Source organism: Peromyscus californicus, unplaced genomic scaffold, assembly GCF_007827085.1.
Source record: "Peromyscus californicus insignis strain IS unplaced genomic scaffold, ASM782708v3 Scaffold_17__1_contigs__length_78620276, whole genome shotgun sequence".
Lineage (NCBI taxonomy): Eukaryota > Metazoa > Chordata > Mammalia > Rodentia > Cricetidae > Peromyscus > Peromyscus californicus.
In genome coordinates this window covers 52,148,012-52,171,921 of record NW_026294469.1, presented here as the reverse complement: position 1 = coordinate 52,171,921, position 23,910 = coordinate 52,148,012, and the positions used below count along the sequence as shown (strand labels likewise).

At 41.8% G+C, this 23,910-nt stretch overlaps 2 protein-coding genes and 1 pseudogene across 2 annotated transcripts in view; 2 read left to right on the top strand and 1 right to left on the bottom strand.

Moving 5' to 3' along the window:
• The window catches only part of Txnl1 (thioredoxin like 1), a 28,520-nt gene extending 22,769 nt beyond the window's left edge, over positions 1-5,751 (top strand). Inside the window, exon 8 of the mRNA XM_052742312.1 lies at positions 4,253-5,751. Coding sequence (XP_052598272.1) covers positions 4,253-4,282 — 30 coding nt within the window. The 3' untranslated portion in view covers positions 4,283-5,751. The remainder of the gene's footprint in view (positions 1-4,252) is intronic.
• Positions 5,752-20,070: 14,319 nt separating this feature from the next.
• On the top strand, positions 20,071-21,410 carry LOC128112480 (microfibrillar-associated protein 1-like). The gene has a single exon (XM_052741480.1). The coding sequence runs from the start codon at positions 20,071-20,073 to the stop codon at positions 21,385-21,387; it is 1,317 nt and encodes a 438-aa protein (XP_052597440.1). The 3' UTR covers positions 21,388-21,410.
• A 1,377-nt stretch (positions 21,411-22,787) lies between these two features.
• Positions 22,788-23,695, bottom strand: LOC128112479 (40S ribosomal protein SA-like; annotated as a pseudogene).
• Between the last annotated feature and the right edge of the window lie 215 nt (positions 23,696-23,910).

Sequence of the window (23,910 nt, the reverse complement as noted above, 5' to 3'; positions counted from 1 at the left end):
ACTTGTTTCTGGGATACTCCATGTTGTGTATTCATATCTGAAGGTTTGGTGTAGGAACCACAGATGAGAGAGCATGCAGCACAGCATTTGTCTTTCTGGATCTAGCTCACCTCACTCTAGAATCTCTTCTAGGTCCATCCACTTACCTGCATATTTGGTTGAGGGAGGGTGATTGCTACAAGTGGGGGTCTTAACAAACAAACAAAAATTAAACTTTGAATTAAAAAAAACTATAATAAACTCATTATAAATTAGCAGTGATATTTCTAATGAAATGCACATTTTCCAGGGCCTGGAGAGAGAGTTTAGTGGTTAAGAGCACTTGTTGCTCTCACAGAGGACCCAAGTTCAATTTGGTGACTCACCTGTCTGGAACTCCAGTTCCAGGACTTCAGACAGCCTCTTCTGATCTCTGTGGGTACCAGACACATACATCATCCCCATGTATGCATACAGGCAAAAGACTTATACACATAAAATAAAATTTAAAAACTTCAACAATTCTACCCTTTCCAATAGAAAAAAATGCTTTAATAAGAAAAGAAACACTGCTTTATATTTTTATGAATTTCTTCCCTAGCCTAATAGAGTTCTTATGGTAATATCTGTTTTTCTACTCAACCTGTTAAGCACATACCATGTTTCCATTTGAAAACATGTATATTTGGAAGAGAAAGAGAATTTTAAAAGTAAATTAGTGTTATTCTGAAGACAGTTTTAACTTCATAGACTTCATCAAAGAACAGCTTTGGGGTCCCTAGCAATACTGTTAGAACTACTATAAGAAGAATCTAAAAACAGGATTCTGAGTCCTTTGATTTCAAAATTGAAGTTTTAATTGGTTGAATACTTTCCTTAGGTATATTAGTATTTTAATGTGACATTGCTTTGGTAATTGCTTCTGGGTGAGGTTTATTCTGCTTGCAGTCACTCATTGTCTTGTAGGGTTATTTTTATATTTAAGAAACAACAACTTCAATGTAGAAAAACAGGGTTTATGTGAGATTGGCCCATTTGGTCCTTTTATAGAGTTCCTTATTAAAAACTCAGTGAATTTTGGATTCTAGCTTTGGAACAGTAATGCATTTGACTTTCCTGCTCCTGTATTACCATGCCACGGCAGTCATTGTCCCTATTTATTGTAACAAGATTGTGTTCTTACAAGACAGTATAAGTGGAACAGACAGTTAAAGCATTCTCATATATTTCCAGCCCAGTGACATTTTCTTCTTCACAACCATCTTTCCTTTTACAATTTAGTGAGTCTGATATTAAAAGGATCTGTGTTGTGATTTTTAAATTTTCAAAGTATATGTGGTATGTATTCTATATTCAATGAAGATAGATTTGTTAACTTCTGAAGTGGAGAGAGATCTATGTAAAATGATTTACTGGATCATGAAGTAGAAAGTTTTAAGTATTTTCAGTGTATATTCTGTTGTGTGAGTTATTTGTAGATGATTTTAGTTTTCAGCATGTCACTGATCTCCCTCTTACGTCACTAAGTTGACAGAAGCCAAGGTAATATTAATAAATCTTGGTTGTGGATAGCTACTTTAGATGACTTTGCATGCTGTTACAGCTTTATAAGTTCACTTTTAGATTTGCTAGAATAGAACACACCCTCTATTTATCTGTTTTGGCCCTCAAAGGCATCATGCATACTTTGGCTATTTGCTGTAAATGCATTCTTTTTGGTGCAGCATGAAAAGCTTGCAATTTTAATTAAGGGTAAATATTTTCTTTGCTAAAATAGGCTTTTTACATAGATTGCTTTGTATTAAAATACAGGTGTGCAAAAGTGAGAAAATTTGGGCTTTTGCTTCTGAGGTAACAAGGTGCATGTGAAAAGTATACCACGTCTTTATCACTTTTTATAAAAATAGACTTTTCTAAACTGGCCATTTACCACATACGCTATTTTTATAACATTTCTGTTTGTTTATTTTTCAGCTTTTTTAATACAACTCAATGAACTAAACCAGAAGATTTTTTTTTTTAATGAAGTAATACACAGATAGACTTTGTCTCACTGTACTCCCTTCCTTGCTTCATTGCTCATCTGTCACCTGCTCTCACCCTCCCCATGTCCTTCCTCAGTTGTCGCTGCGAGATTTCTTCAGCCTCAGCATCTGGATCAGCCTTCTTGTTACCTAGATTGCCTCCACCACCTCCTCCTTCAGATCTCATCCCACTCATGACTCTCAGTTGGCCCTTTATTTTGCTTGCAATTAGGTGCCTTAATTTTCTTACCATATTTATTATGTTGCTCACAAGGCAGTTTTGTTTTTGTTTTTTTAACCTTCTGCTGTTTCTTATTTAATTTTGTTCAGTACTTTGAGAAATAATTTTGGAGTAAAACTTAAATTTTTTTAAAATGCTTTCAAGTTTAATTAGTTGAGTAATATTTTCATCCATTTTAAAGTTTTATATTTTAGGAACAGGAGAGTTGTTTTGGAAACTAAATATAAGTTGTTTGTTTTTGTTTTTTTCAAACTAGAGCTAGTGTTATATATATACGCCTTAGGTTTTAGTTGCAAATTGTGAGTTTTCTCCTTGGAGCATTAGCCACAAAATCTTTTTGCGGTTGTTTCCTCTCATGCTTTACCCATGTGAGCTCAAGTCCAGCTGAAGGACGTATGGACTAAACAGGCTGGGTTAAAACACTAATGCAGAAAGAAGATCAATGACTTCTTTACTGAATGAAAGTTTTTAACATCTGATTTTGATGTACCTAGACTTTGGTTTATCTGAGGTGTAACGTAAAGACTTAAGACAGAATGAAAGAGCTTTATGTTTGGGGTAAGAATCCGCATGGAATGCTGAATTTCTTCTTTTTTTACAGAGAATACATATTGGCAAGTTGAGAGTTGTCAACCTGTGAAACAGTATGCAGACTTGCATCTTCTACTGTATCACATCTTCTAAAATTTTGTTTTAATATTAATTGTTTTCTTTTGCTTAATCTAATAGCTCTGTGTTTTGCATTTCCTAAGTAATATAGTGGTCAATAATGTTGTCATTGTGTATCAGCTAAAATTCACTTATGGTACTGGTGGTACCATCTCCCCTGCATTCTGGTGTATTTTAAAGCCCCGTTTTTCTTACTCTTGTCCACTTTTCTCTTTTCTGATGCTATTGTCTGTTCTGAGCTATTCTACCATAGTTTGCATGGACCAAAGAGGAATTTCCTTAAAAATTTTTCCTGGATTGAGTGAAAAAACAAACTACAACAAAAACTCAAAAACATTAGCTTTCTCTGGTTAATAATTCTTGATAGAAAGAGTTTTTAAGTATTTTTTGAGAATGACATTGACTCAGCTATTTTCTATCACTGACCAGACATGTATGAATGACCTGCAGACATCATTATGAACAGAATCACTTTAAAATAAGAAACTTAGCTTCATGCATGTATATACATCTTTTTCTATACAAATATACATGTAATACATTGAGACATTTATGCTGTGAAAATATATTAACTAATGATAAACTCTATTCTTTAGATAAATTACTCTAGAACAAAGCCAACAGAGACTGTTTCATTCATGACTTATTGGTAGATACCAGGTTCTTCTTTGTTTTCTTGCTTTTTTTTGTTGTTGTTTTTTGTGCTAGGACATTTATATGAACTAGGATATTTTTACAGACCTCCTTCAGAACTAGATAGATTTTTTTTTAAAATCACTTCAGATGCAAGGTTTATTTTTTACATTTCTTATAGACCATTTCTATCAACCAGGTTGTTTTTTTTTTTTAAAGCTGGAAAAGAACTCATTATTTTCAGTCTTTTTCATTTCTTGTTTACATATTGAAGGAAATATCTAGAAACCCATCAATGGGCACAAAGACATGAATTTAGTGTATTCTTTTAAGTACAGATTATTTTGTAATTGACATTTGATTTCTAATTGTTTAAAACTAGTACACCAAGAATGTTTTACTCATAGCATCATCCTTTTTATTAACTTCTCTAAACTGTCAACCTGGTTTGGAAAAATTATATTACTTAAAACAATGGGAAACCAACAATAGCTTGCATGTGTTAATTCCTTGTGTTTAGGGGAAGGGGTGTCACAGTGTGCTGCGACAGTCTAAGCACAGTGCATGCGGAAAGGTTCAAGGATTAAAAATTAATACCAGGACCAAAGGACCAAAGTGACTTGAAATCATTATCACGCTAGTATTTTTTTAAACATAATTTGGAATCATTAAGTTGTACATAATTTGTTTTGTTTTGTTTTTGTAGGTAGTTGGCAAAAAAGGAGAAAGCCATTAAAGTTACAAAAGACACTGGAAGACTTACTGCAGTCAGATTTGCAGCTCCTGGATAATTGCTTGATTCTCTTCGGAAACTGTTCATCTTCATTTGTTGCCATTACCAGTAAATCATTGCTTTTATTCAGATGGCATCACTAGTGTTTCTGTTGTAATCTTGATACATGCAGTTGTAAATAAAAGTCACTACTTTTGTCAAGCTTACATTTTGTCATTCTATATAAATGCATTCTCTCTCTCTTTTTTATTTGAATATTGACTAACTTTTTGTTTTAGAAGAGCTCTTTCTGGAATCACATTGGCTTAAAGCTAGTCTGTCTCTAGAGGAACAGAATGTTAGTGTTTTGATACATGGATTTGAAATAGCTAACCATGTTCGAGTAAGTACTGACTTGTATTTTATCAAAAGACATTTGGGTATCTAGGCTTTATAAATTTACTCAAATTATAAGCAGCCAGTAATCTTATCTGTTACTGGTAGTTAACAGGCCTGCAAATTTTTTGTTTTTCAGGAAGAGTCTTGATAGGTAGCATAGGCTAGCCTCACCATTGCTGTCCTGTGCCTGCCTCGCATATGCTGGGATCGTAGGCATGGACCACCAAACCTGGTCTCATGTCAAGATTTTAACTCTTTTTGTATAAACCTAAAAATTAGAGTCAGCTATTTTCTTTAATAATTAAGGTATACTGAATTCAGACAGTTGGCAAAATATAATAGAATAAATTTATGGAAAATTGGAATTAGTATCTAATATTTATTACCTCAATTCACCAAACATTCACTATAAATGTATAGACAAAGAACATGATTTAAGATTGAAAATGAGTTGTTCCAACTATTTTATTTGAAGATCTTTTGCAAAAGACTGGCTAAACAAAATATTTGTTCTTACGGATTTTTTTTAAACACTTAAAATTGGATCTTCAGCTAAAATATTGGTAGATTTAATGTTTTAAATGTTTATTTTATGTGTATAAAATGTGTTTGGCCTCCATGTATTTATATTCATTTATATGTATTGCCCACCTGAGGCTGGAAGAGCATCAGAACCCCAAGAACAGGAGTGACAGCTGCTTGAGAACTGCCGTGTAGGTGATGGGAACTGAACCCAGGTCTCTACAAGGCTGCTACTCCAGCCCTATACATTTAGTTTTTAATTCAGTGTTTTGAAAGCATATATAAGATTATAGCTTGTAATTCAGTTAATGTATTTGAGGACATTCTTATCTAGAAATAGTGCTGAGATCTGCCCTTTTGATGCTAATGAAAAAACTATGGAAGTTTAGTGTTGAAGTAGTCCTCTTTGAAACTTGTGTCATTAAGTAATTAATTGTGTTCAGTTCATTTGTATGTGAGCACAGTAACTGGTCTGTGGTGATTGATGTCTGTATTTTATGTATTTCACAGTTTTGTTCACTTAGATCAAAAGGAAGACAAAAAATAAAGGTTTATAATACTTGTAGTGCAAACCATCTGAAGTTATTATACCTGAAATGAAGAATAAGATTAACATCAAGAATTTTCGTTCATAGTTACTCTTTTGGGGTAATCATTGAAGTGCCTCATCTCAAGTGTAAATGGCCTCATCCTATTTATATTTGACTACTTGAAAAAATAGGTAAAAGTAGCTTCGCATTTGCAAAGGATCAGACATCAGATATTTGTTGTTCATATGACTTCTGTAACTTTGTTGCCACATACAGGTATTCTGTCATTCAGGTTATAAATTGTGAAGAAATCTAGTAGGAAACTTCTGTGTGCCACAAGTTTTATTACTACGAAAGATAACGATGCATAGTTGACATTTAAAACATCAAGCTAACAATGCTATTTTCTGTTAAACTAAAATAGTACATATATATAGTCACATGTAAATATTATATGTATACACATATATAAAATATTTACATGTAACAGTTTTCCAGGAAACATGAAGAATGTGTAACCTTGGTTATTTTAACACTAGCCATCCATTAGTGTTTTCTAGAAAACTAATATGTTAATTAATTAGCTTGTTTTGTCAAACTGTATTATATTTTGTCAAACTATTTGTCAAAAAAACAATCTCTTTGTATGCACCTTGTATTTCACATCAAGGTGCTTAGCTCAGACATAACAGTGAAATACTCCGTCAGCAGAAACAAAGTGTTCCCATAGGAAGATTTTGTCAGAGGAAGCCTAAGAATAAGACGAGCACTTGTTACTGCACTCTTGTGTTCGTATTGGTCCTTTAGAAATGTGCTTTGGCTGTCTGGCTGTCAGCTACCAAATTGCCCCCTCTTGGTATATGAATGTTTTGGATGGAGATAGTCACTCAGCTGTCTGCCAACCATGTTTGTCTAAATGATTAAAGATGCATAAGGTGTCTTTTCTGCTGTTCATAGTTTTTGCTTAGTGTACATTTAATACAGGCATTTCTTTTATGGCTACCATTAGTTCTTTAGTTTATACTGAGAGTCTTGAGACCACAATGTAGGATGAGATGCACTCTTCTATATGTGACAGGGAGTTGCACCCATCAAATATTAACAATATGGTCACCTGAACAAGACTTGCACAATGACACCACTGGTTGACATGCCAAAAGGGGATGAGGAAATCTTACAAGGCCCTATCTCTAAAAGAAAAGCTGCTAAGAATCAATCTTACCCAGAGAAAAGCTTCTTTTGGGTTTATGTGTGTTTCTATGTGTTTAGGGTTAACACTCAGAATTGGTCAATCCCAATAATCCAATCCCAAGTGGTCAACCATAAACAACGTAATCTGAGCATCACTAAATGGACTTGGCAGGTTGTATTTATGTATATATACACGTGTATGTGTATATGTCTTGGTTACTTTTCTATTACTGTGAATATCCCTGACCAAGGATGTTATCGAAGAGTTCATTGGGTTAACAGATTTTGAGGGTGAGTCTGTGACCCTTCTGTTGGGAGCATGGCAGCAGGCAAGCAGGCATGTTGCAGGAGCAGGAGCTGAATGCTTGCTTACATCTGATCCAGAAGTATGAGGCAGAGACAGCTAACTAGGAATGGTGTGGGCTTTTGGAATTACACCAGGAAAAAGAAAGGATTACATTACAATCTAAAAATATAAGGTTGCTGATATGTACCTTGTTTGAACCAGTACTAATCAATACCTTTGGTTTCTTTATTATACCAAAGAAAATGACTCTATTGTCTGTAGTTTCTTAAGTGCTTATATATGAAATTTTCAGTGTCTTATTTGTCTATTCACCTCATTTGATTATCGTGTTTGAGAAATCTTGATCCAAGGGGAATTGGAATTTCCTCTTGAAGTTTTTAGTCTCATTAATAAAATAAATTTATATATATATATTTGTTTGTTTATTTATTTGAGACAGGGTCTCATTATGTAGGGCTGCCCTGGAACTTAACTATTGTAGACCAGGCTGGCCTCAAACTCACAAGATCTGCACTACACCTGGCATAAAACACATTTTGTAAAAGGAGTATGAGGTAGTTTATTATGGAGATACTTTTTAGTGACCATGGCTTAGGAACACAGATTTAGGCTATCTCAAATTTCGTGTTTCAGCATGGATACCTTTTTTTTTTTTTCTTTTTGGTTTCAGGGAGTTTTATAGTTTTACAGAACAAAGAAAGTCATAAATCATGGCAAGTTTAAAATACATTTGTGGTTTCATTAATGAAAGGATTGAAGAATGGGCTCGAATGTATGCTCAAGGACAATTTTATTACAAGTTAGAAGAAAGACAAGCTGGGGACAGGAAAGTTATCAGCTACCCAGAGAATAGAGGAGTTAGAAAAGTTGTGCGGTAACTGATGTGGAGGTCAGACACAGACAAGCAGCTGCATGGTGGGGAGGGAGGCTTCAGAGAGAGTAAGGTGGCCAAAAACGTTTGGGGGGACCCAACATATTAAAGCATGCTTAGAAAGGATGCAAAAGGAAGAAAAGTTAGTGTTCGGAATGATTCAGAAAAGCAGGCTGACGTGGAAAGGTTGAGTGCTCACTAAGTGATGCCATTTGTTCCTTCTGTCTCGAGAGTTTCTGTCCTCTCCTGGGGTGCTTAAGTGAGAGTGGCGCCCATAGGCAGGCTCGAATATTTGAACCCTTCCTCCCCAGCTGGTGGACTGTTTGGGAGGATGATGGGGTGTGGCCGTATTGGAGGAGGTATGTCCCTGGGGGTGGGCTTTCAAAAGCCCTTGCTAGGCCAGCCTCTGCCTCCCCTTGTGGGTCAGTTCTAAGCTCACAGCTGCTGCTCCAGCTCCATGCCTGCCTGCCTGTGCCGCCTCCCCGTGGGTCAGTTCTAAGCTCTCAGCTGCTGCTCCAGCACCATGCCTTCCAGCCTGCTGCGTGCTCCCCACCTTGATGCTCACGGGCTCACCCTCCGAGCAAGTCTCCAGTTACATGGTTTCTTTCATAAGTTGCTTTGGTCATGGCATATTTTACAGCAATAAAAAAGACAACTGCGCTGCCCAGTGACTGCACCGGTACACAGTACACGTGCACAAAGGCCCATACCATCACACAGTGGTGCTGGGACATAACAGGCATGTGAACAGGCATGCTGTACTATGGTGTGTGGTGGTGCTGGGACATGGCAGGTGCATGCTTGCTTGCACCTTCACGTATGTGGACGCAGCAGATATGTCAACCGACATGACCATCCTACCATTTGACATGGCAAGCACTGGGACAGGCCTGACCCTACTGCTACCTGCTTGTGCTGGGACATGACAAGCATGCAAACAGTACCTGTGCTGCAAATGGTGACATAGACAGGGCAGGCATGTCACAGGCATGCAAACAGACATGCCTATGGCAGTGCTGAACATGGTAAGTGTCCAGACAAAATTGTTTTACTACCGTATGATATTACTTAGACATGGTAGATACATGAGCAGGTAGTTGTGCCTAAGCTGCCCTGTGCAGCCCTGGGACCTAGCATGGGTGCAAATAAGAGTGCCCAGGCCACCAGGGGCAGATCAGTGACACCACGGGAGTCCAAAAAGGAAAGCCAGCACTACCATGTGGTGGCATTGGAAGGTTGCATGGGTACAAGCAGGTGTGTGTGCAGCACCATGTGCCACTTCAAACTTCACATACATGTAGATAGGCCTGCCCATGTGTTGGTGCTGGAACATGGTGCAAAAACAGGCATACTGCCCCATCAGGTGGTGGCGCTGGGATGCAGCACTTACAGGCATACACAGGCCACCACTTGTCAACACTAGGATGTAACAGGCACACAAACAGGCGTACCTACAATGTCACTTGATGTTGGCAGCCTTGTCGAATGGCAGATGCATAAACAGGAGTGTCATGCCATCACATATTGGCACTGGAGCATGGCATGTTCCTGAATGTGGATGCCCGTGCTACTACACGGTGGCATTGGGATGTAGCAGATGTGCAAACAGGTGTTCCAGCATCACAACATGGCAGCATTGGAACATGGCGTGTTTGCTTACAGGCATTCCTACACCACCATGCGGTACCTATTAGGACAACAAAGGCACATAAACATGCATTACCTGCACTACCACTGGAGGCTCGGGGACATAGAGAGCAAGCAAGCAGGTATACCTGTGCTGCCATGAAGTGGCACCGTGACATGGCAGACATGCAAACAGATGTGCCTCTGCCACCAGGAGAAAATATGAAAAGACATTTCTGTGCTACCACAGTGTGGCCCTGGACATGGAAGGCGAGCTGCACTCCCACACTATGGTGCTGGGATTATGCAGGCATGGGAACAAGTGTATCCATATGGCTGCCTGGAGGCACTGGATACATCCATCATGCGTGGAAACTGGTGTGGCCATGCTGCCACATGGTGGCACTGGGACCCAGCCGGTCTGCAAAATGTGATGCCTGTGTTGCCACGGTATGGGACACAGTATAGGTAAGTATACAAGTAGGTGTTCCTGTGCCATCAGAAGGCAGTGCCCGGGTATCGATGGCTTTCTAACAGGTGAGCACCTCATCACATGGCAACACTGTGAGATGGAACCATGTGTGGCTTTGATGGCATATGCAGCTTCAGATCGGCAGAAGTGTAACCAGGTTGATACTGTAGGTTGCTGTTGATACTGGGACACAGCAGGTGCATGAACATGCACCCTGTGCCACCAGGTGGAGTCACAGCAGGCCCCAAACACCAGTTTTCATGCTGCCAGGTGGCTTTGCCAGGACATGGCAGGCGCATGAACTTCAAGCCTGCACAGCCACGTGATGCCATGGCACCTAGCAAATGTGTGAAGAGGCGTGCCCACTCCACTACAGGGCAGTACTGGGACTAGACACACAGATGCAAACAGGTGTGCCCATGCCACCAAGGTGTTGTGTTGTGACACCACAGGCTTTCAAACAAGTGGACCAGTGCACTGAGACACAGCAGGTGCATAAACAGGCATATCCTGCTGCCATGTAGTGGCTCTGGGAAGTGGCAGGCATGTGTGTACAAGCATTTCTACCCTGTCAGATGGTTGTGATGAGAGATGGCAGGCATGTGAATGGGTTCGCCAGGGATGCCCGAGGTTGATGATGACGGGACACTCCAGCTTTCAAACAGTGCCTCCATGTGGTAGCGCTGTGAAATGGCAGGTGTGGTCACGGGCCAGTGATGGAACATGGCGTGGATATGACCAGGCCTGTCCATGGCACCACTTGTCAGTGCTGTACACACAGCAGGTGTGCAAACAGGTGTTACTGTCCCACCATGTGGAGGTACTGGGAAACATGAGGCATGCAAACAGTTGTGCCCCAGCCTCTATGTGGCACTATTGGTACATGGCAGGAATGTGAACAGGTGTGCAAACTCTTTGTCACATAGTGATGCTGGCACACAATAGTTGCAAAAGTGCATGTCTGTGTTGCCACATGATATCACTGGGACACACATTTGCAGAAACAAGCACTCCTGTACCTCCATGTGCACGTCAGTGACGTGTGGTGTCACGCATATGAACAGGTGTGCCCAGACAGCCACCTGGCAACACTAGGACACAGAATGGGTGCGATCAAGCGTGCCCATGCTGCCTGAGGACAGCGCTGTAACACTACAGGCTTTAGAACAGGTGAGACAGGACCACCAAGTGTGGCACTGGGAGATGGAATGGGTGTGAACAGGGGTGGCTGTGCTACTACACTGGCACTGTGGTGCAGCAGGTGCATGACTAGGCATGCCCATGCCACCATGTGACAGTATGGGGAAATGGCAGGTGGCTCCTTAGGTGAGTTGTGCCACCACATGTCGGTTCTGGGACAGAGCAAATACAAAGAACAGGCTTGCTGTCCTGCTATGTGCATGGCATGTGCTCGAACAGGATTTCCCACACTTCCATGTGGTGGCATTGGGACCTGGCAGGCACATGAGCACACATGTTCACACTGCCACTTGGTGGCACTGGGAACAGCAGGTGTATGTACATGCATGCCCCTCCGAGTTGTGGCAACACTGGTGACCCACCACGTGGCAGTGCCGGAAAACGGAAGCTATGCAAAACTGCATACCTGTGCTGCCCTGTGGCGGTGCTGGACACAACAGGAGTGCTGTGCTGGTACATGGCGGCCCTGGGACATAGCAAGTGCTGGGGCAAGCTTGCCCACACCACCGCGTTGTGGCACTGGTACACAGTGGGCATGCAAACAGACATGCCCAAGCAGCCACATGGTAGTGCTGGGACACGGCACAGATGTGCCACCAGAGGGCAGTGCTAGGACATCCCAGGTTTTCAAACAGGTGACTCAGGACTACCATATGGCAGCATTGGGAGAGGGCATGGGTGTGAGCAGGTGTGGCTGTGCCGCCATGTGATGGTGTCAGAGTGGGTAGGCATGACCAGGTCAGCCACTAACACCTCATTTCAGCTCTGTAACACAGCAGGTGTGCAAAGAGATGTGTTACACTCCCAAGTGGCAGTGCTGGGACATGGGAACCACGCATATGCATGCACAGTCTGCCATTTGGTGGCTCTAGGAGAGGGGGTGTGTGCAAACAGGTGTGCTCAGGCCACCACATGGGGGCCACTGGGACGTGGCAAGTGCATGAACAGGAGAGCCTTGCTGCCACGTGGTGGCGCCAGGTCATGTCAGGTATGGGAACAGACTTAGCTGAAGTGTCACATTGTGGTCCTGGGACAGGGCAGACATGTGAACAGGTGTGCCCATTCCAGCGCTCAGCTGTGCTAGAACCCAGAAGACATGCAAACATTCATGAGTGTGCCATGATGCGGAAGGACTGCAACACCACAGGCATGTGAAATTGCGTGCCTGTGCCACTGTGTGAGAGCACCTGGACACAGGGCAGGCGTGAGCAAGTGTACCCTGCGCTGCCAGGGCCAGTACTAGTACATGACAGGCACAAACCCATGCAGCCAGGTGATGGTGCTGAGACGTGGCAGGCATGTAAACAGGTGTGCCCACACTACCACATGGCAGCCTTGGGAAAGGACAGATTGACAAAAAGTAGTGCCATGCTGCCACATGGTGGTGCTTGGACATCACAGTTGTAGGAACAGGCTTGCCAGTGCCGCCATACGTGAGTGCTGGTACATGGCAGGGTCATGAACAGGTGTGCCTGCACCAATGCGTGGTGGCACTGGTACATGGCAGGTATGCAAACAGGGCCCCCCATGCCAGCAGGTGACCGCACTGGTACACAGAATGCATATGAACAGATGACCTGCTGCCCTCGCAATCAGCCCTGGGACATGGTAGGCATGTGAACAGTCGTGCCCAAGCCACTAGGTGGCGGTGCTGGGACACAAAGTGCCTAAAAACAGGCATGCCCATGCTGCCATGTGTGGGGCTCAGAAATAGCAGGTGTGTGTGTGTGTGTGTGTGTGTGTGTGTGTGTGTGTGTGTGTGTGTGTGTGTATGTGAACAGCAATGCCATTCCAGCAAAAGGTGGCACTGGGACACGGCATGCTTGTGAACAGAGGTGCACATGCCCTCATGTAGTGATGCTGGCACATGGTAGGTAGCCTTTAACACATACGCCCATGCTCACATGTTGTGTTGCCGGGAGTACACATGATGTACACATGATGCCAGAGGATGGCACTAAGATTGGCCTTTTAAATAGGTGTGGCTGTGTGGCTACATTGTGACTCCATACTCAGAAGACATATGAATAGGCCCACTCATGATGCCAAATGTTGGTGCTGGGACACAGAAAGTGTGTGAACAGGCTTGTCCTGGGACATGTCAGGTAAGGAAACAAGGGTTGCCCATGTCACCACGTGGAACAGGGAAATGGCAGGTGTGTGAGCAGGCCTGCGGGTGATGCCAAGTGCTAGCAATGAACCACAACAGGCATATGAACAGGCACGTGCCCATGCCGTGCCACAGTGATACTAGGACCCAGCAGGTGCATGAACAGGAGTGCCATGCTGCTCCATGGTGGCACTGGGACATCACAGACGTGTGAACAGCCTTGCCTGTCTACAACATGTAGGCACTGAGATGTGGCAGGCACATGAATAGCTGAGCATGTGCCGTCTTGTGGCAGTACTGTGATATGTCAGACACAAGAATTAGCATGTCCACATCACCATGTAGTTATGCTGGGACATGGGGGTACATCAACAGGTGCCTGCCTTCTTACATGGCGGGACTGGGACACATAATGAGTGTGAAGAGGCGTGCCCATGTCAGCAAGGGGGTAGTGTGGGAACACTGCAGGCTTTCAGACTGGTGAGGCAGCATTAACATGTACTGGCACTGGAAGAGGGCAAAGGTAAAATAGTTGTGACCAAGCCGCATGGCCACACCAGACTCAGTAGACCTGTGATCAAGTCTGATGGTGACACTACATTTTAGTGCTGGGGCACAGCGGGTGCTTTTAGGTTTGGATTGTTCTTGATTTTCAAAGACCGTGAGGTGTGTCCGGTTATTTGTCTGAGATATGTGTGGCCTTTTCTCTCCCCTCCCCACCGCCTCTTTCTTATTTTAGTTTTAGTTTTATGAGACACAGTTTCTCTCTGTAGCCTTGGCTGTCATAGATCTCACTCTGTAGATCAGGCTGGCCTTGAACTCAGAGCTCCACCTGTCTCTGCCTCCTGAGTGCTGGCATTAAAGGCATGTGCCACCACTGCCCAGCCTGTCTGACTTTTACAACGCACACACCCATGACTATGAATTTTTCTTTTAGAACTGCCTTTGCTGAATTTCAAAGGTTATGATAAGTTGGGATATCATTTTTATTTGTTTCTAAGAAGTTTTAAATTTATCTCCTGATTTCTTCAATGACCCACTGATCAAAGTTGTATTAGTTGATCTCCAAGTATCTATGTAGTTTCTATGGTTTCTTTTGATGTTGATTTCTATGGCCTGATGAGACACAAGAAATTTCCTAAGTACTTTTCTATTTCCTAAGACTAGTTTTATGACATAGGATGTGATCCATTTTAGAGAAAGTTTCATGGGCTCCCAAGAAGAATGTGCATTCCACAGCAGTTGGACTCAGTAAATGTCTGTTAGATCCATGTATTCTATAGTAATTTACTCTGAAGTTTCCTTATTAATTGTTCAGTCCTGGAGATCTATTAATGGGAATATGGTACTGAGGTCACCAAATAGTATTGTGTCAGGAGATAGTTGTTATTTTATGTTCATTAATGTGTGATCTATGAAACTGAGAACCCCATAATTCAGTGTATACATTGCAATATAATATAATATGATGTGGTGTAATATGATATATTCACAGTTGTTATAATATTCTTGATGGATTTTATATATATATATATATATATATATATATATATATATCACATTTTCATTATCCATTCATCAGGTGACATACATCTATGCTGGTTTCATTTCCTTGCTATTGTTAATAGAGCAGCAGTGTACCTGGATATGTAAGTCTATCTGTGGTAAAATATAAAGTTCTTTGGGTATATGCTCAGGAAGGCTGGAAGTTTTCCTTTTAGTCTTCCTGAGAAACCCCCACACTGATTTTCACCGTGGGTGCACCAATGTGCATTCTCAACAACATCACATAAAAGTTCTTCTCTCTCTTCATCTTCACCAACATTGGTTTTCTTGATGGCCATTCTGAGTGGTCTAAGATGGAATCGCAAAGTAGTCTTAGTTTACATTTCCTGGATGCCTAAAGATTTTGAGTACTTTAAAAAAATACTTATTGTCACTGTTGATTCCCTTAGGTTTTAACTGGGATTTTCAGTTTCTGTTTAATTTGGGGGGCGTTAATATGTTCTGGGTATGAATAGTTTATATATATGACAATTTTTTTCTCCTGTTCTGAATCCCTCACTTGATTAACTATTATCTTTGCTGTCCTGAAGCTTTTTAATTTCATGAGGTCCCATTTGTTGGCTGCTGACCTTTTTGCTTAAGCAGATGGAGTCCTAGTCAGAAACTCATTACTTACATATATATCTTGAAGTGTTTTCTCTATTTTCCCTCTAGAACTTTCAGATTTTCAGGTCTCTTATTAAGGTCTTTGAGCCATTTGGAGGTAATCTTGTGGAAGGTGAGAGATAAGAATTTTGATTCATTCTTCTCCATGTAGATACCTTTTCACAGCATTATTTATTTAAAATTCTGTCTTTTCTCCAATAAATATTTTTTTCATTTTTTTGTCCAAAACAGAAATAGCTATAACTTATGTGTAGATCTTCTATTTTATTCCATTGATCTATGTGTTTATATCTGTGCCAATATGATGCTGTTTTTGTTACTATGAATCTATAGTAAACTTGGAATCAGGTGTATTGATACCCTCAGTATTATTCTTTTTGCTCAGGACTGCTTTGTTATTCAGGGTGTTTTTAATTACCCATCATTTCTCGATAAAACACTGTCTATATTAATGGTGAAGTATGTTTCTTGGAGATGGCAAACAGATATATCCTGTTTTCAAATCCAATCTTCTGGCCTATGTCTTTTGATTTGGTGAATTAAGATCTTTAATTCAGAGTTATTATTGAAATGTGTTAGTGAATTCCTTTCATTTTATTGATTTTTATAGTGTTTGGTGTATTCCTAGTCCTTATTTGCTTAACATTTTAACATTTTCCCCCTCTTCAGCCTCTTTAATTATTCTTCTTAATCTGAAGAATTCCTCCCAGTGTCCACTGAAGAGAAAATTTAATGATCATAAAAATGTCTTAGTTTCCTTTTGTCATGGGATGTTTTTCTTTCTCCATCAACTACAACACACAGTTTTGCTGGGCTTGTCAGTTTGAGTATGTAGCTGTGGTCTTTCAGAGCTTCATAAATACCATTCTATGCCCTTTTGACTTTCAATGTTTCAGAATAAGAGAAATCAGCTCTTATTCTGATGGGCCTGGAATCATATGTGAGTTGGTTTTTCTCATAGCTTTCAGTATGCTTTCACTGTTCTGTACACTTTGTGTTTTTAACTATATGATGTGTGAAGTGTCTTTTCTGCTCCTATTTGATATTCTATATGCCTCTTATATTTTGATGGACCTCTATTTAGATTTGGGAAATCTTCTATGATTATTATTGAAAATATTTTCAATGCCTTTGGTATGGAGTTCTCCTTCTTGGGCAATAATTAATAATTTGGTTTTTTTCCATGGTGTCCTCGAAATAGTGCATGTTTCATTTATAGGGCTTTTATTATTGTCCTTGACTGAATATGCCAACGATTCTAATCTGCCTTTGAACTCTGGTCCCTGTCCTCTCTATGATTCATTTTATTTATGAGTCTTTGTAGTTTGAATGATTTAATTTTTTTATTTCAAGCATCATTTTAGTTTGACTTTTCTTCAGTATTTATCTTTACTGAATTCCATTTTCAGTTCTGTATTTGCCTCCTTATTTTATTTATTTGTTTGTGTGTTTGTGTTTTCTCCTAATTCATTCAGGAGTTTATTGATGTCCTCTTTAATTTCTTTGAACATATTCATGATTATTGTTTTGAATTCTTTGGAATTTCATGTAATCATTCTCCTTGGGGGGCATTACACTGGGATTGTTAGGCATCAGGTGATATATGTTGTCTCAAAAACTATTAAGGAATAAACTCAACCAAGGGGGTGAAATACTTGAATAAGGAAAAACTTTAAGACAGCAAAAGAATTGATATCCAATGCAGAAGAGTGAAATTAGATCCATATCTATCACCATGTACAAAAATTGAATCAAACTGTATCAAAGGTCTTAATTTGAAACTGTATGTGCTGGAACTGCTAAAAAAAATACATGGAAAACTCCCTAGGATATGGGTATTGGCAGCAAATTTCTAAATCAAACCTCGCTAGCACACAAAATAACTCAAATTAGCAAATGTGATAATATTAAATGTAAAAGCTTCTGCATAACGAAAGAAAGTATCAACAAAATAAATAGACAGTGCTCATAAATGGAGAATTTATGAGCAGAATTTTTTTTCTGGTTATACTTCAGACAAGGGCTCAATATAAAGAATATCTAAAGGATTACAAAAAAATTAAACACTCAAAATACTATTATTATAAACACTCAAGCTGTTAGTCAACGAATGGGCTTTTTTAGCCTACAGCTAAAATATCTTCCACGTTTCTCCCAAAAATCAGTTCCAAAAGTAGAAGAACCATATGGTCAGGTTTATTCCATTAGTGGCCCCACTTCTGATACCAAACTTCTGTACTAGTTTCTTTTCCTATCTCTATGGTAAAAGTACCCTGACAAAAGAAACTTAAGGGGAGGGGCTGGAGCGATGGATCAGTGGTTAAGAGCACTGGTTGCTCTTCCAGAGGACCTGGGTTCGATTACCAACACCCACATGGCAGCTCACAACTCTCTGTAACTCCTGTTCCAGGGGATCCAACTCCTGAATACAGAAATACATGCAGGCAAAACATCAATGGACATAAAAATAAAAATAAATTATAAAAAAGAAGAAACTTAAGGGGAAAACATTTATTTTGGCTCTCAGCTCAAGGATATGCCCATCATGGTAGAAAAGTACTAGCAGTAGGAGTTCGAGGTGGCTTGTCACATTATACCAACAGTCAGGAGGCAGAAAGTGACTAGCGGTGCTCAGCTAGCTTTCTCTTTGGTATGTGGTCTAGGACACTAATCTGAGAAATAGAGCTATCTACATTTAGGGTGGGTCTTCCCACTTTAATTAAACCAATAAAATAATCCCAAACACATATACCCAGAAATGTATCTCTAGGATCAAGCGCAGCAGGAATCTTAACAGTTCTTATTAATAAAATCAAACCTGAGGCCAGGTATTGGGGTGAACACTGGAAGATCAGAGAAGCAGAACAAGCCACAGCTACCTCACCTCGCCAGTTCCTCAGCTGATCTTGTTTCCTCAGACTGGAAGTCTTTGAATCCTCATCCCAATGGGTCTCAGCTGAACTGTTGCTCAAAAGCCTGAAAGCTTAACCAGCCAAATGCTTAACCAGCTAAATGCTTCTAGTTTCTGGTCTTCACACCTTATATGTCTTTCCTTTCTACCATCACTCCCTGGGATTAAAGACTCGCTCTCTGGGATTAAAGGCTCGCTTTCTGGGATTAAAGGCTCGCTCTCTGGCATTAAAGGCTCGCTCTCTGGGATTAAAGGCTCGCTCTCTGGGATTAAAGGCTCGCTCTCTGGGATTAAAGGCTCGCTCTCTGGGATTAAAGGCGTGTGTCACCATGCCTGGCTGTTTCCAATGTGGCCTTGAACTCACAGAGATCCAGAGGGATTTCTATCTCTGAAATGCTAGGATTAAAGGTGTGAGTGCCACCATTTTCTAGCCTTTGTATCTAGTGTCTGTTCTGTCTCTGACCCCAGATAAGTTTATTAGGGTGCACAATATATTGGGGAACACAATACCACCACAATCAAGTTCTAGATTCTATTGACAATCATTATAAAACATCACAGATTCCATCAGAATGGCCACCATAAAAAAATAATCAATTCTGGGGAGAATGTGGTGGGAGGAAGGATCTTTACTCTCTGTTCATGGGAATGTAACTTAGTGTAGCCACTGTGAAAGTCAGTGTGTAGGCTTGTGGAGGTCTACAAAGGTTTCCTAGTGAGATCTAAGCTTGCTGTACCCAGCAGGGCTGCATCAGAGGATTACTTGACCATGTACATGGTTACTAGGTGTAGCCAGAGTTTTCCTGCCTTGCCCACAGTCAGGACAAATCTCTGTCACCTGTCAGTCCCACAGCTGCTCAGACCCAACCAAGTAAACACAGAGACTTATATTGCTTACAAACTGTATGGCCGTGGCAGGCTTCTTGTTAACTGTTCTTACAGCTTAAATTAGTCCACTTCCATAAATCTATACCTTGCCACATGACTTGTGGCTTACCAGCATCTTGACATGCTGCTTGACACGGTGGCGGCTGGCAGTGTCTCCTCCCACCTTCCTGTTCTCTCAGTTCTCCTCTCTGTTAGTCCCGCGTATACTTCCTGCCTGGCTACTGGCCAATCAGTGCTTTACTTATTGACCAATCAGAGCAATTTGACATACAGACAATCCCACAGCAAGTAGGTGATTGGGAGGGTGTACACCAATCACCATTGGTTGAGCTAGGGGGCGGTCTTTGCTCCACCCATTGGCATTCCTATAAAAAGCCCTTTAGAAGAGACAGAAGGGGCCAGGCCTTCCCGAGGCTATCTTGTGTTTCTGTTTGTTTCTCTCCCCTCTATCCTTCTACGTCTATATTTCTTTCTAAATCTCGTATCCCTCTCTCATCAAGAGTTCCTGTCATAAAAAAGTGGGAGCTGGAGTGGTGCAGCAGTGTCTAGCGGAGCTAGTTGGAAAGCGGTGTTGTGTTCCTTGAACTCCATTGCCGGGACCGCAGCCGTCACCATGTGGGTCCCAAGCGCACTCATGAAGCAGCTGCCCATTCAGTCTACGGCTGGGGCCGTCCCAGTTCGCAATGAGAAAGGTGAGATTTCAATGGAAAAAGTGAAGGTAAAGCGTTATGTGTCTGGAAAGAGGCCAGATTATGCCCCTATGGAGTCCTCAGATGAAGAGGATGAAGAATTTCAGTTCATTAAGAAAGCTGAGGAACAAGAAGCAGAACCTGAGCAGCAGGAAGAGGATTCACCCAGTGACCCCCGACTTCGGCGTTTACAGAACCGCGTTAGCGAAGATGTGGAAGAGAGACTGGCTCGACACCGGAAAGTAGTGGAACCTGAAGTGGTAGGGGAAAGTGACTCAGAAGTAGAAGGAGATGCTGGGCGCCTGGAACGGGAAGGTAGCAGCGAAGAAGAGGGGGAAGAAATTGATGATGAGGAAATAGAGCGGCGCCGTGGCATGATGCGTCAGCGAGCACAGGAGAGGAAAAATGAGGAGCTGGAAGTGGAAGATGAAGGACGCTCTGGGGAGGAGTCGGAGTCCGAGTCCGAGTCTGAGTCTGAGGAGTACACGGACAGTGAAGAGGAGATGGAGCCTCGACTTAAGCCTGTCTTCATTCGAAAGAAGGACCGGGTGACAGTTCAAGAGCGAGAAGCTGAGGCACTGAAACAGAAGGAGCTGGAGCAGGAAGCAAAGCGCAGGGCTGAGGAGCGGCACAAGTACACACTGAAGATTGTAGAAGAAGAGACCAAGAAAGAGCTAGAGGGGAACAAGCGGTCTCTCGCCGCACTGGACGCACTCAATACTGATGACGAAAATGAGGAGGAGGAGTACGAGGCATGGAAAGTCCGAGAGCTCAAAAGAATCAAGAGGGACAGAGAAGACCGAGAAGCGCTTCAAAAGGAGAAAGCAGAAATTGAACGCATGCGAAACCTGACTGAGGAAGAAAGGCGGGGTGAACTTCGGGCAAATGGCAAAGTCATTACCAACAAAGCTGTTAAGGGCAAATACAAGTTTTTACAGAAGTATTATCACCGGGGGGCCTTCTTCATGGATGAGGATGAAGAGCTCTACAAGAGAGATTTTAGTGCACCTACTCTTGAGGACCATTTCAACAAAACCATTCTTCCGGAAGTCATGCAGGTCAAGAATTTTGGACGGTCTGGTCGCACCAAGTACACCCACCTTGTGGATCAAGATACCACTTCCTTTGACTCTGCATGGGGCCAAGAGAGTGCCCAGAACACAAAGTTCTTTAAACAAAAGGCAGCTGGGGTACGGGATGTGTTTGAGCGACCATCTGCTAAGAAGAGGAGAACCACCTAGGCTTCAACTGCGTATTCCAACTGTGGGACACAAGGGGAGCTGGTCCTCAATTTTCATGAACCATTACTTACATAGTCCTTGTATAGAGCCTTCTGGACTTACTGCCATAACTTGTGTTTGAAGGTGCTTTGGAAGAGGTTTGGACTCATACTGAGAAACCTGCAGAAAAGCACTAACCAGGTAGATTAGAGGCTTCCCACTTAAAACTATTTCTGAGAAATCTTAGGTTTCTCTACCATGGCTTCCCATATTGACTTGGGACTGTTCTGAGCTTATTTTTCCAGCATCTTAGCCTGGATCAGATGTATGGGCATGTGAGTGGATGGTGCAATACTTCTTTCTTAGAGTTAGAAGTAGGATATCAAGAAATCTAAGCTCAATCCAACCTGTTTTTTTTTTTTTTTTTTTTTTTGCATTTGGGGTGTTGAATCTACTTTTCTAAGTAAACATACTTTTTGAAAAAAAAAAGTGGGAGCTGGTCTCCCACAGTGGCTTATCACAAAAACCAAAAAGAGGATGCCTATCTATCCAGCTACAAATCTCCTGGGAATATACCCAAAGGATTCTCGATCTTACTGCAGGAATACTTGCACAGCCATGTTTATTATTGCCCTTTCTCAACAGCAAAGAAATTGTAATTTCCAAGATGGCCATCAACAGAGGAATGGATAATACATAATGGAATTTTATTCAGATGTAGAAAAATGAAATTATGAACATTTTAGGAAAATGGGTGGAATGGAAAATGCTGTGGGATGTTCTGTATGTCAAATGTGTTGCTCTGATTGGTTAATAAATAAAACACTGATTGGCCAGTAGCCAGGCAGGAGGAAGCCTGAGCCATTAGGCCAAACAGTTTAAATAATATAAGCATCTGTGTGTTTGTTTTATAAGTGGGCTGTCGGACTGCCGGGGCTTGGCGGACCTGGAGAGAAAACTCTCCTGCTACAGGAAAACATATTGAACAAGGCATTTCTGCTCAGAGACAAATACTGTACATTATATCTCATGTGCAGATTCTAGGCTCTAAGTGTTAATATTGTGTATCCAGGTAGGAATAAATATGGGTAAATCCTAAGAAACTTGAAAGGGCCCATGAGATTGAAAAGAAAGCCTTTAAGGGAAGGAAGTCAGAAAGACAATTGAACAAAATAGAAGAAGAATAGTAGGATAAAGAGTATGTGGGAAATCTGGGGACAAGGAGACAAAGAAAGAGAAAGTTGGGGTAGGGGATCAGCCCCAAATCAAATACATATAAAACTCTCATAATTCACTTTATAAACTAATTAAAAAACAAAAAACTAATATTTAAAACAACAATACAATTTTTTTTTTCAGCTTGCAGGAACTCTATTTTCCTTCCACCTTTTTTCCCTTTGCTCAGGTGTCTTCAGAGGAGCTTAGGACCACTCAATGGTGGCTCCAACACACTGGGTGGCCTGAGCTGTGGGAGCTGCTGACCAGTCCTCAGTGGCTGGCTAGGCACTTCAGTCTTCAGTAGGGAACTGCTGGATGGGTACAGAGGGCACCTGTACACCCTTGGATCAGTCTGCCACCTCTGGCTGAGCAGCAGTGAACTCAGGAGCTGGTGCAGTCCATTAGCCCTGGAATTCCTCCTTGGTCACAGCCTTCTCAGCAGCGCCCTGTTCCTCCTTCTCAATCTCCTCTGGGTCTCTGTAGAAGTAAAGATCAGGCATAACTTCCCATGGGTGCTCACAGGAGATAGTGCCAGGCATGCAGAGTACTTCCCGGGCCAGCATCCACCACATCAGACCCACTGAGTGAGCTCCCTTATTGTCGCGTGGGATGGCAATGTCCACGTAGCACAGAGGAGAGTCTGTGTTACACAGCGCAATGGTGGGCAGGTTGACATGAGACGCCTCTGTGAGGGGCTGGTGGTCAGCTCTGGGATCAGTCACCACTAGAAGCCGCGGCTCCCTGAAGGCTGCTTGGATCTGGTTAGTGAAGGTCCCAGGGGTGAAGCGGCCAGCAATCGGAGTGGCTCCAGTGGCGGCAGCAAACTTCAGCACAGCTCGCTGCTCAGTGTTCCTGGAGGAGATGACGCTGACATCAGCAGGGTTCTCAAAGGCAACAATAGCACGGGCTGCAAGTGACAGCTTCTCCCAGGTCCTCTTCAGGTTTATGATGTAGATACCATCACTTTTCCGCCCCATCTGAAAGTCAAGGTTGGTGCCACCTAAGTGGGTTCCTGCAGCAAGGAATTTGAGGATATCCTCCTCCTTAATCTGCAGGACATCAAGGACTCCGGACATTGTGTAAGTTTCCCTTTAAGTTACGACGGGAATCAAGAACAACAACATATGGACCCGTCCCAGAGTAGCGCGGAAAAGCAACAATACAATTTTTAAAGTCTAACTTTGCTATAGTATTCGGCTCACCAAATGTTAGCTAATGGTAGTGTAATGCCTTCTGTGGGAGGTGAACAAAGAAACGTATCAAACCAGGACCGATACTTTCCCATGCTATAACATTCTTGAAAACTCATAGTTTTCATTATTGGCC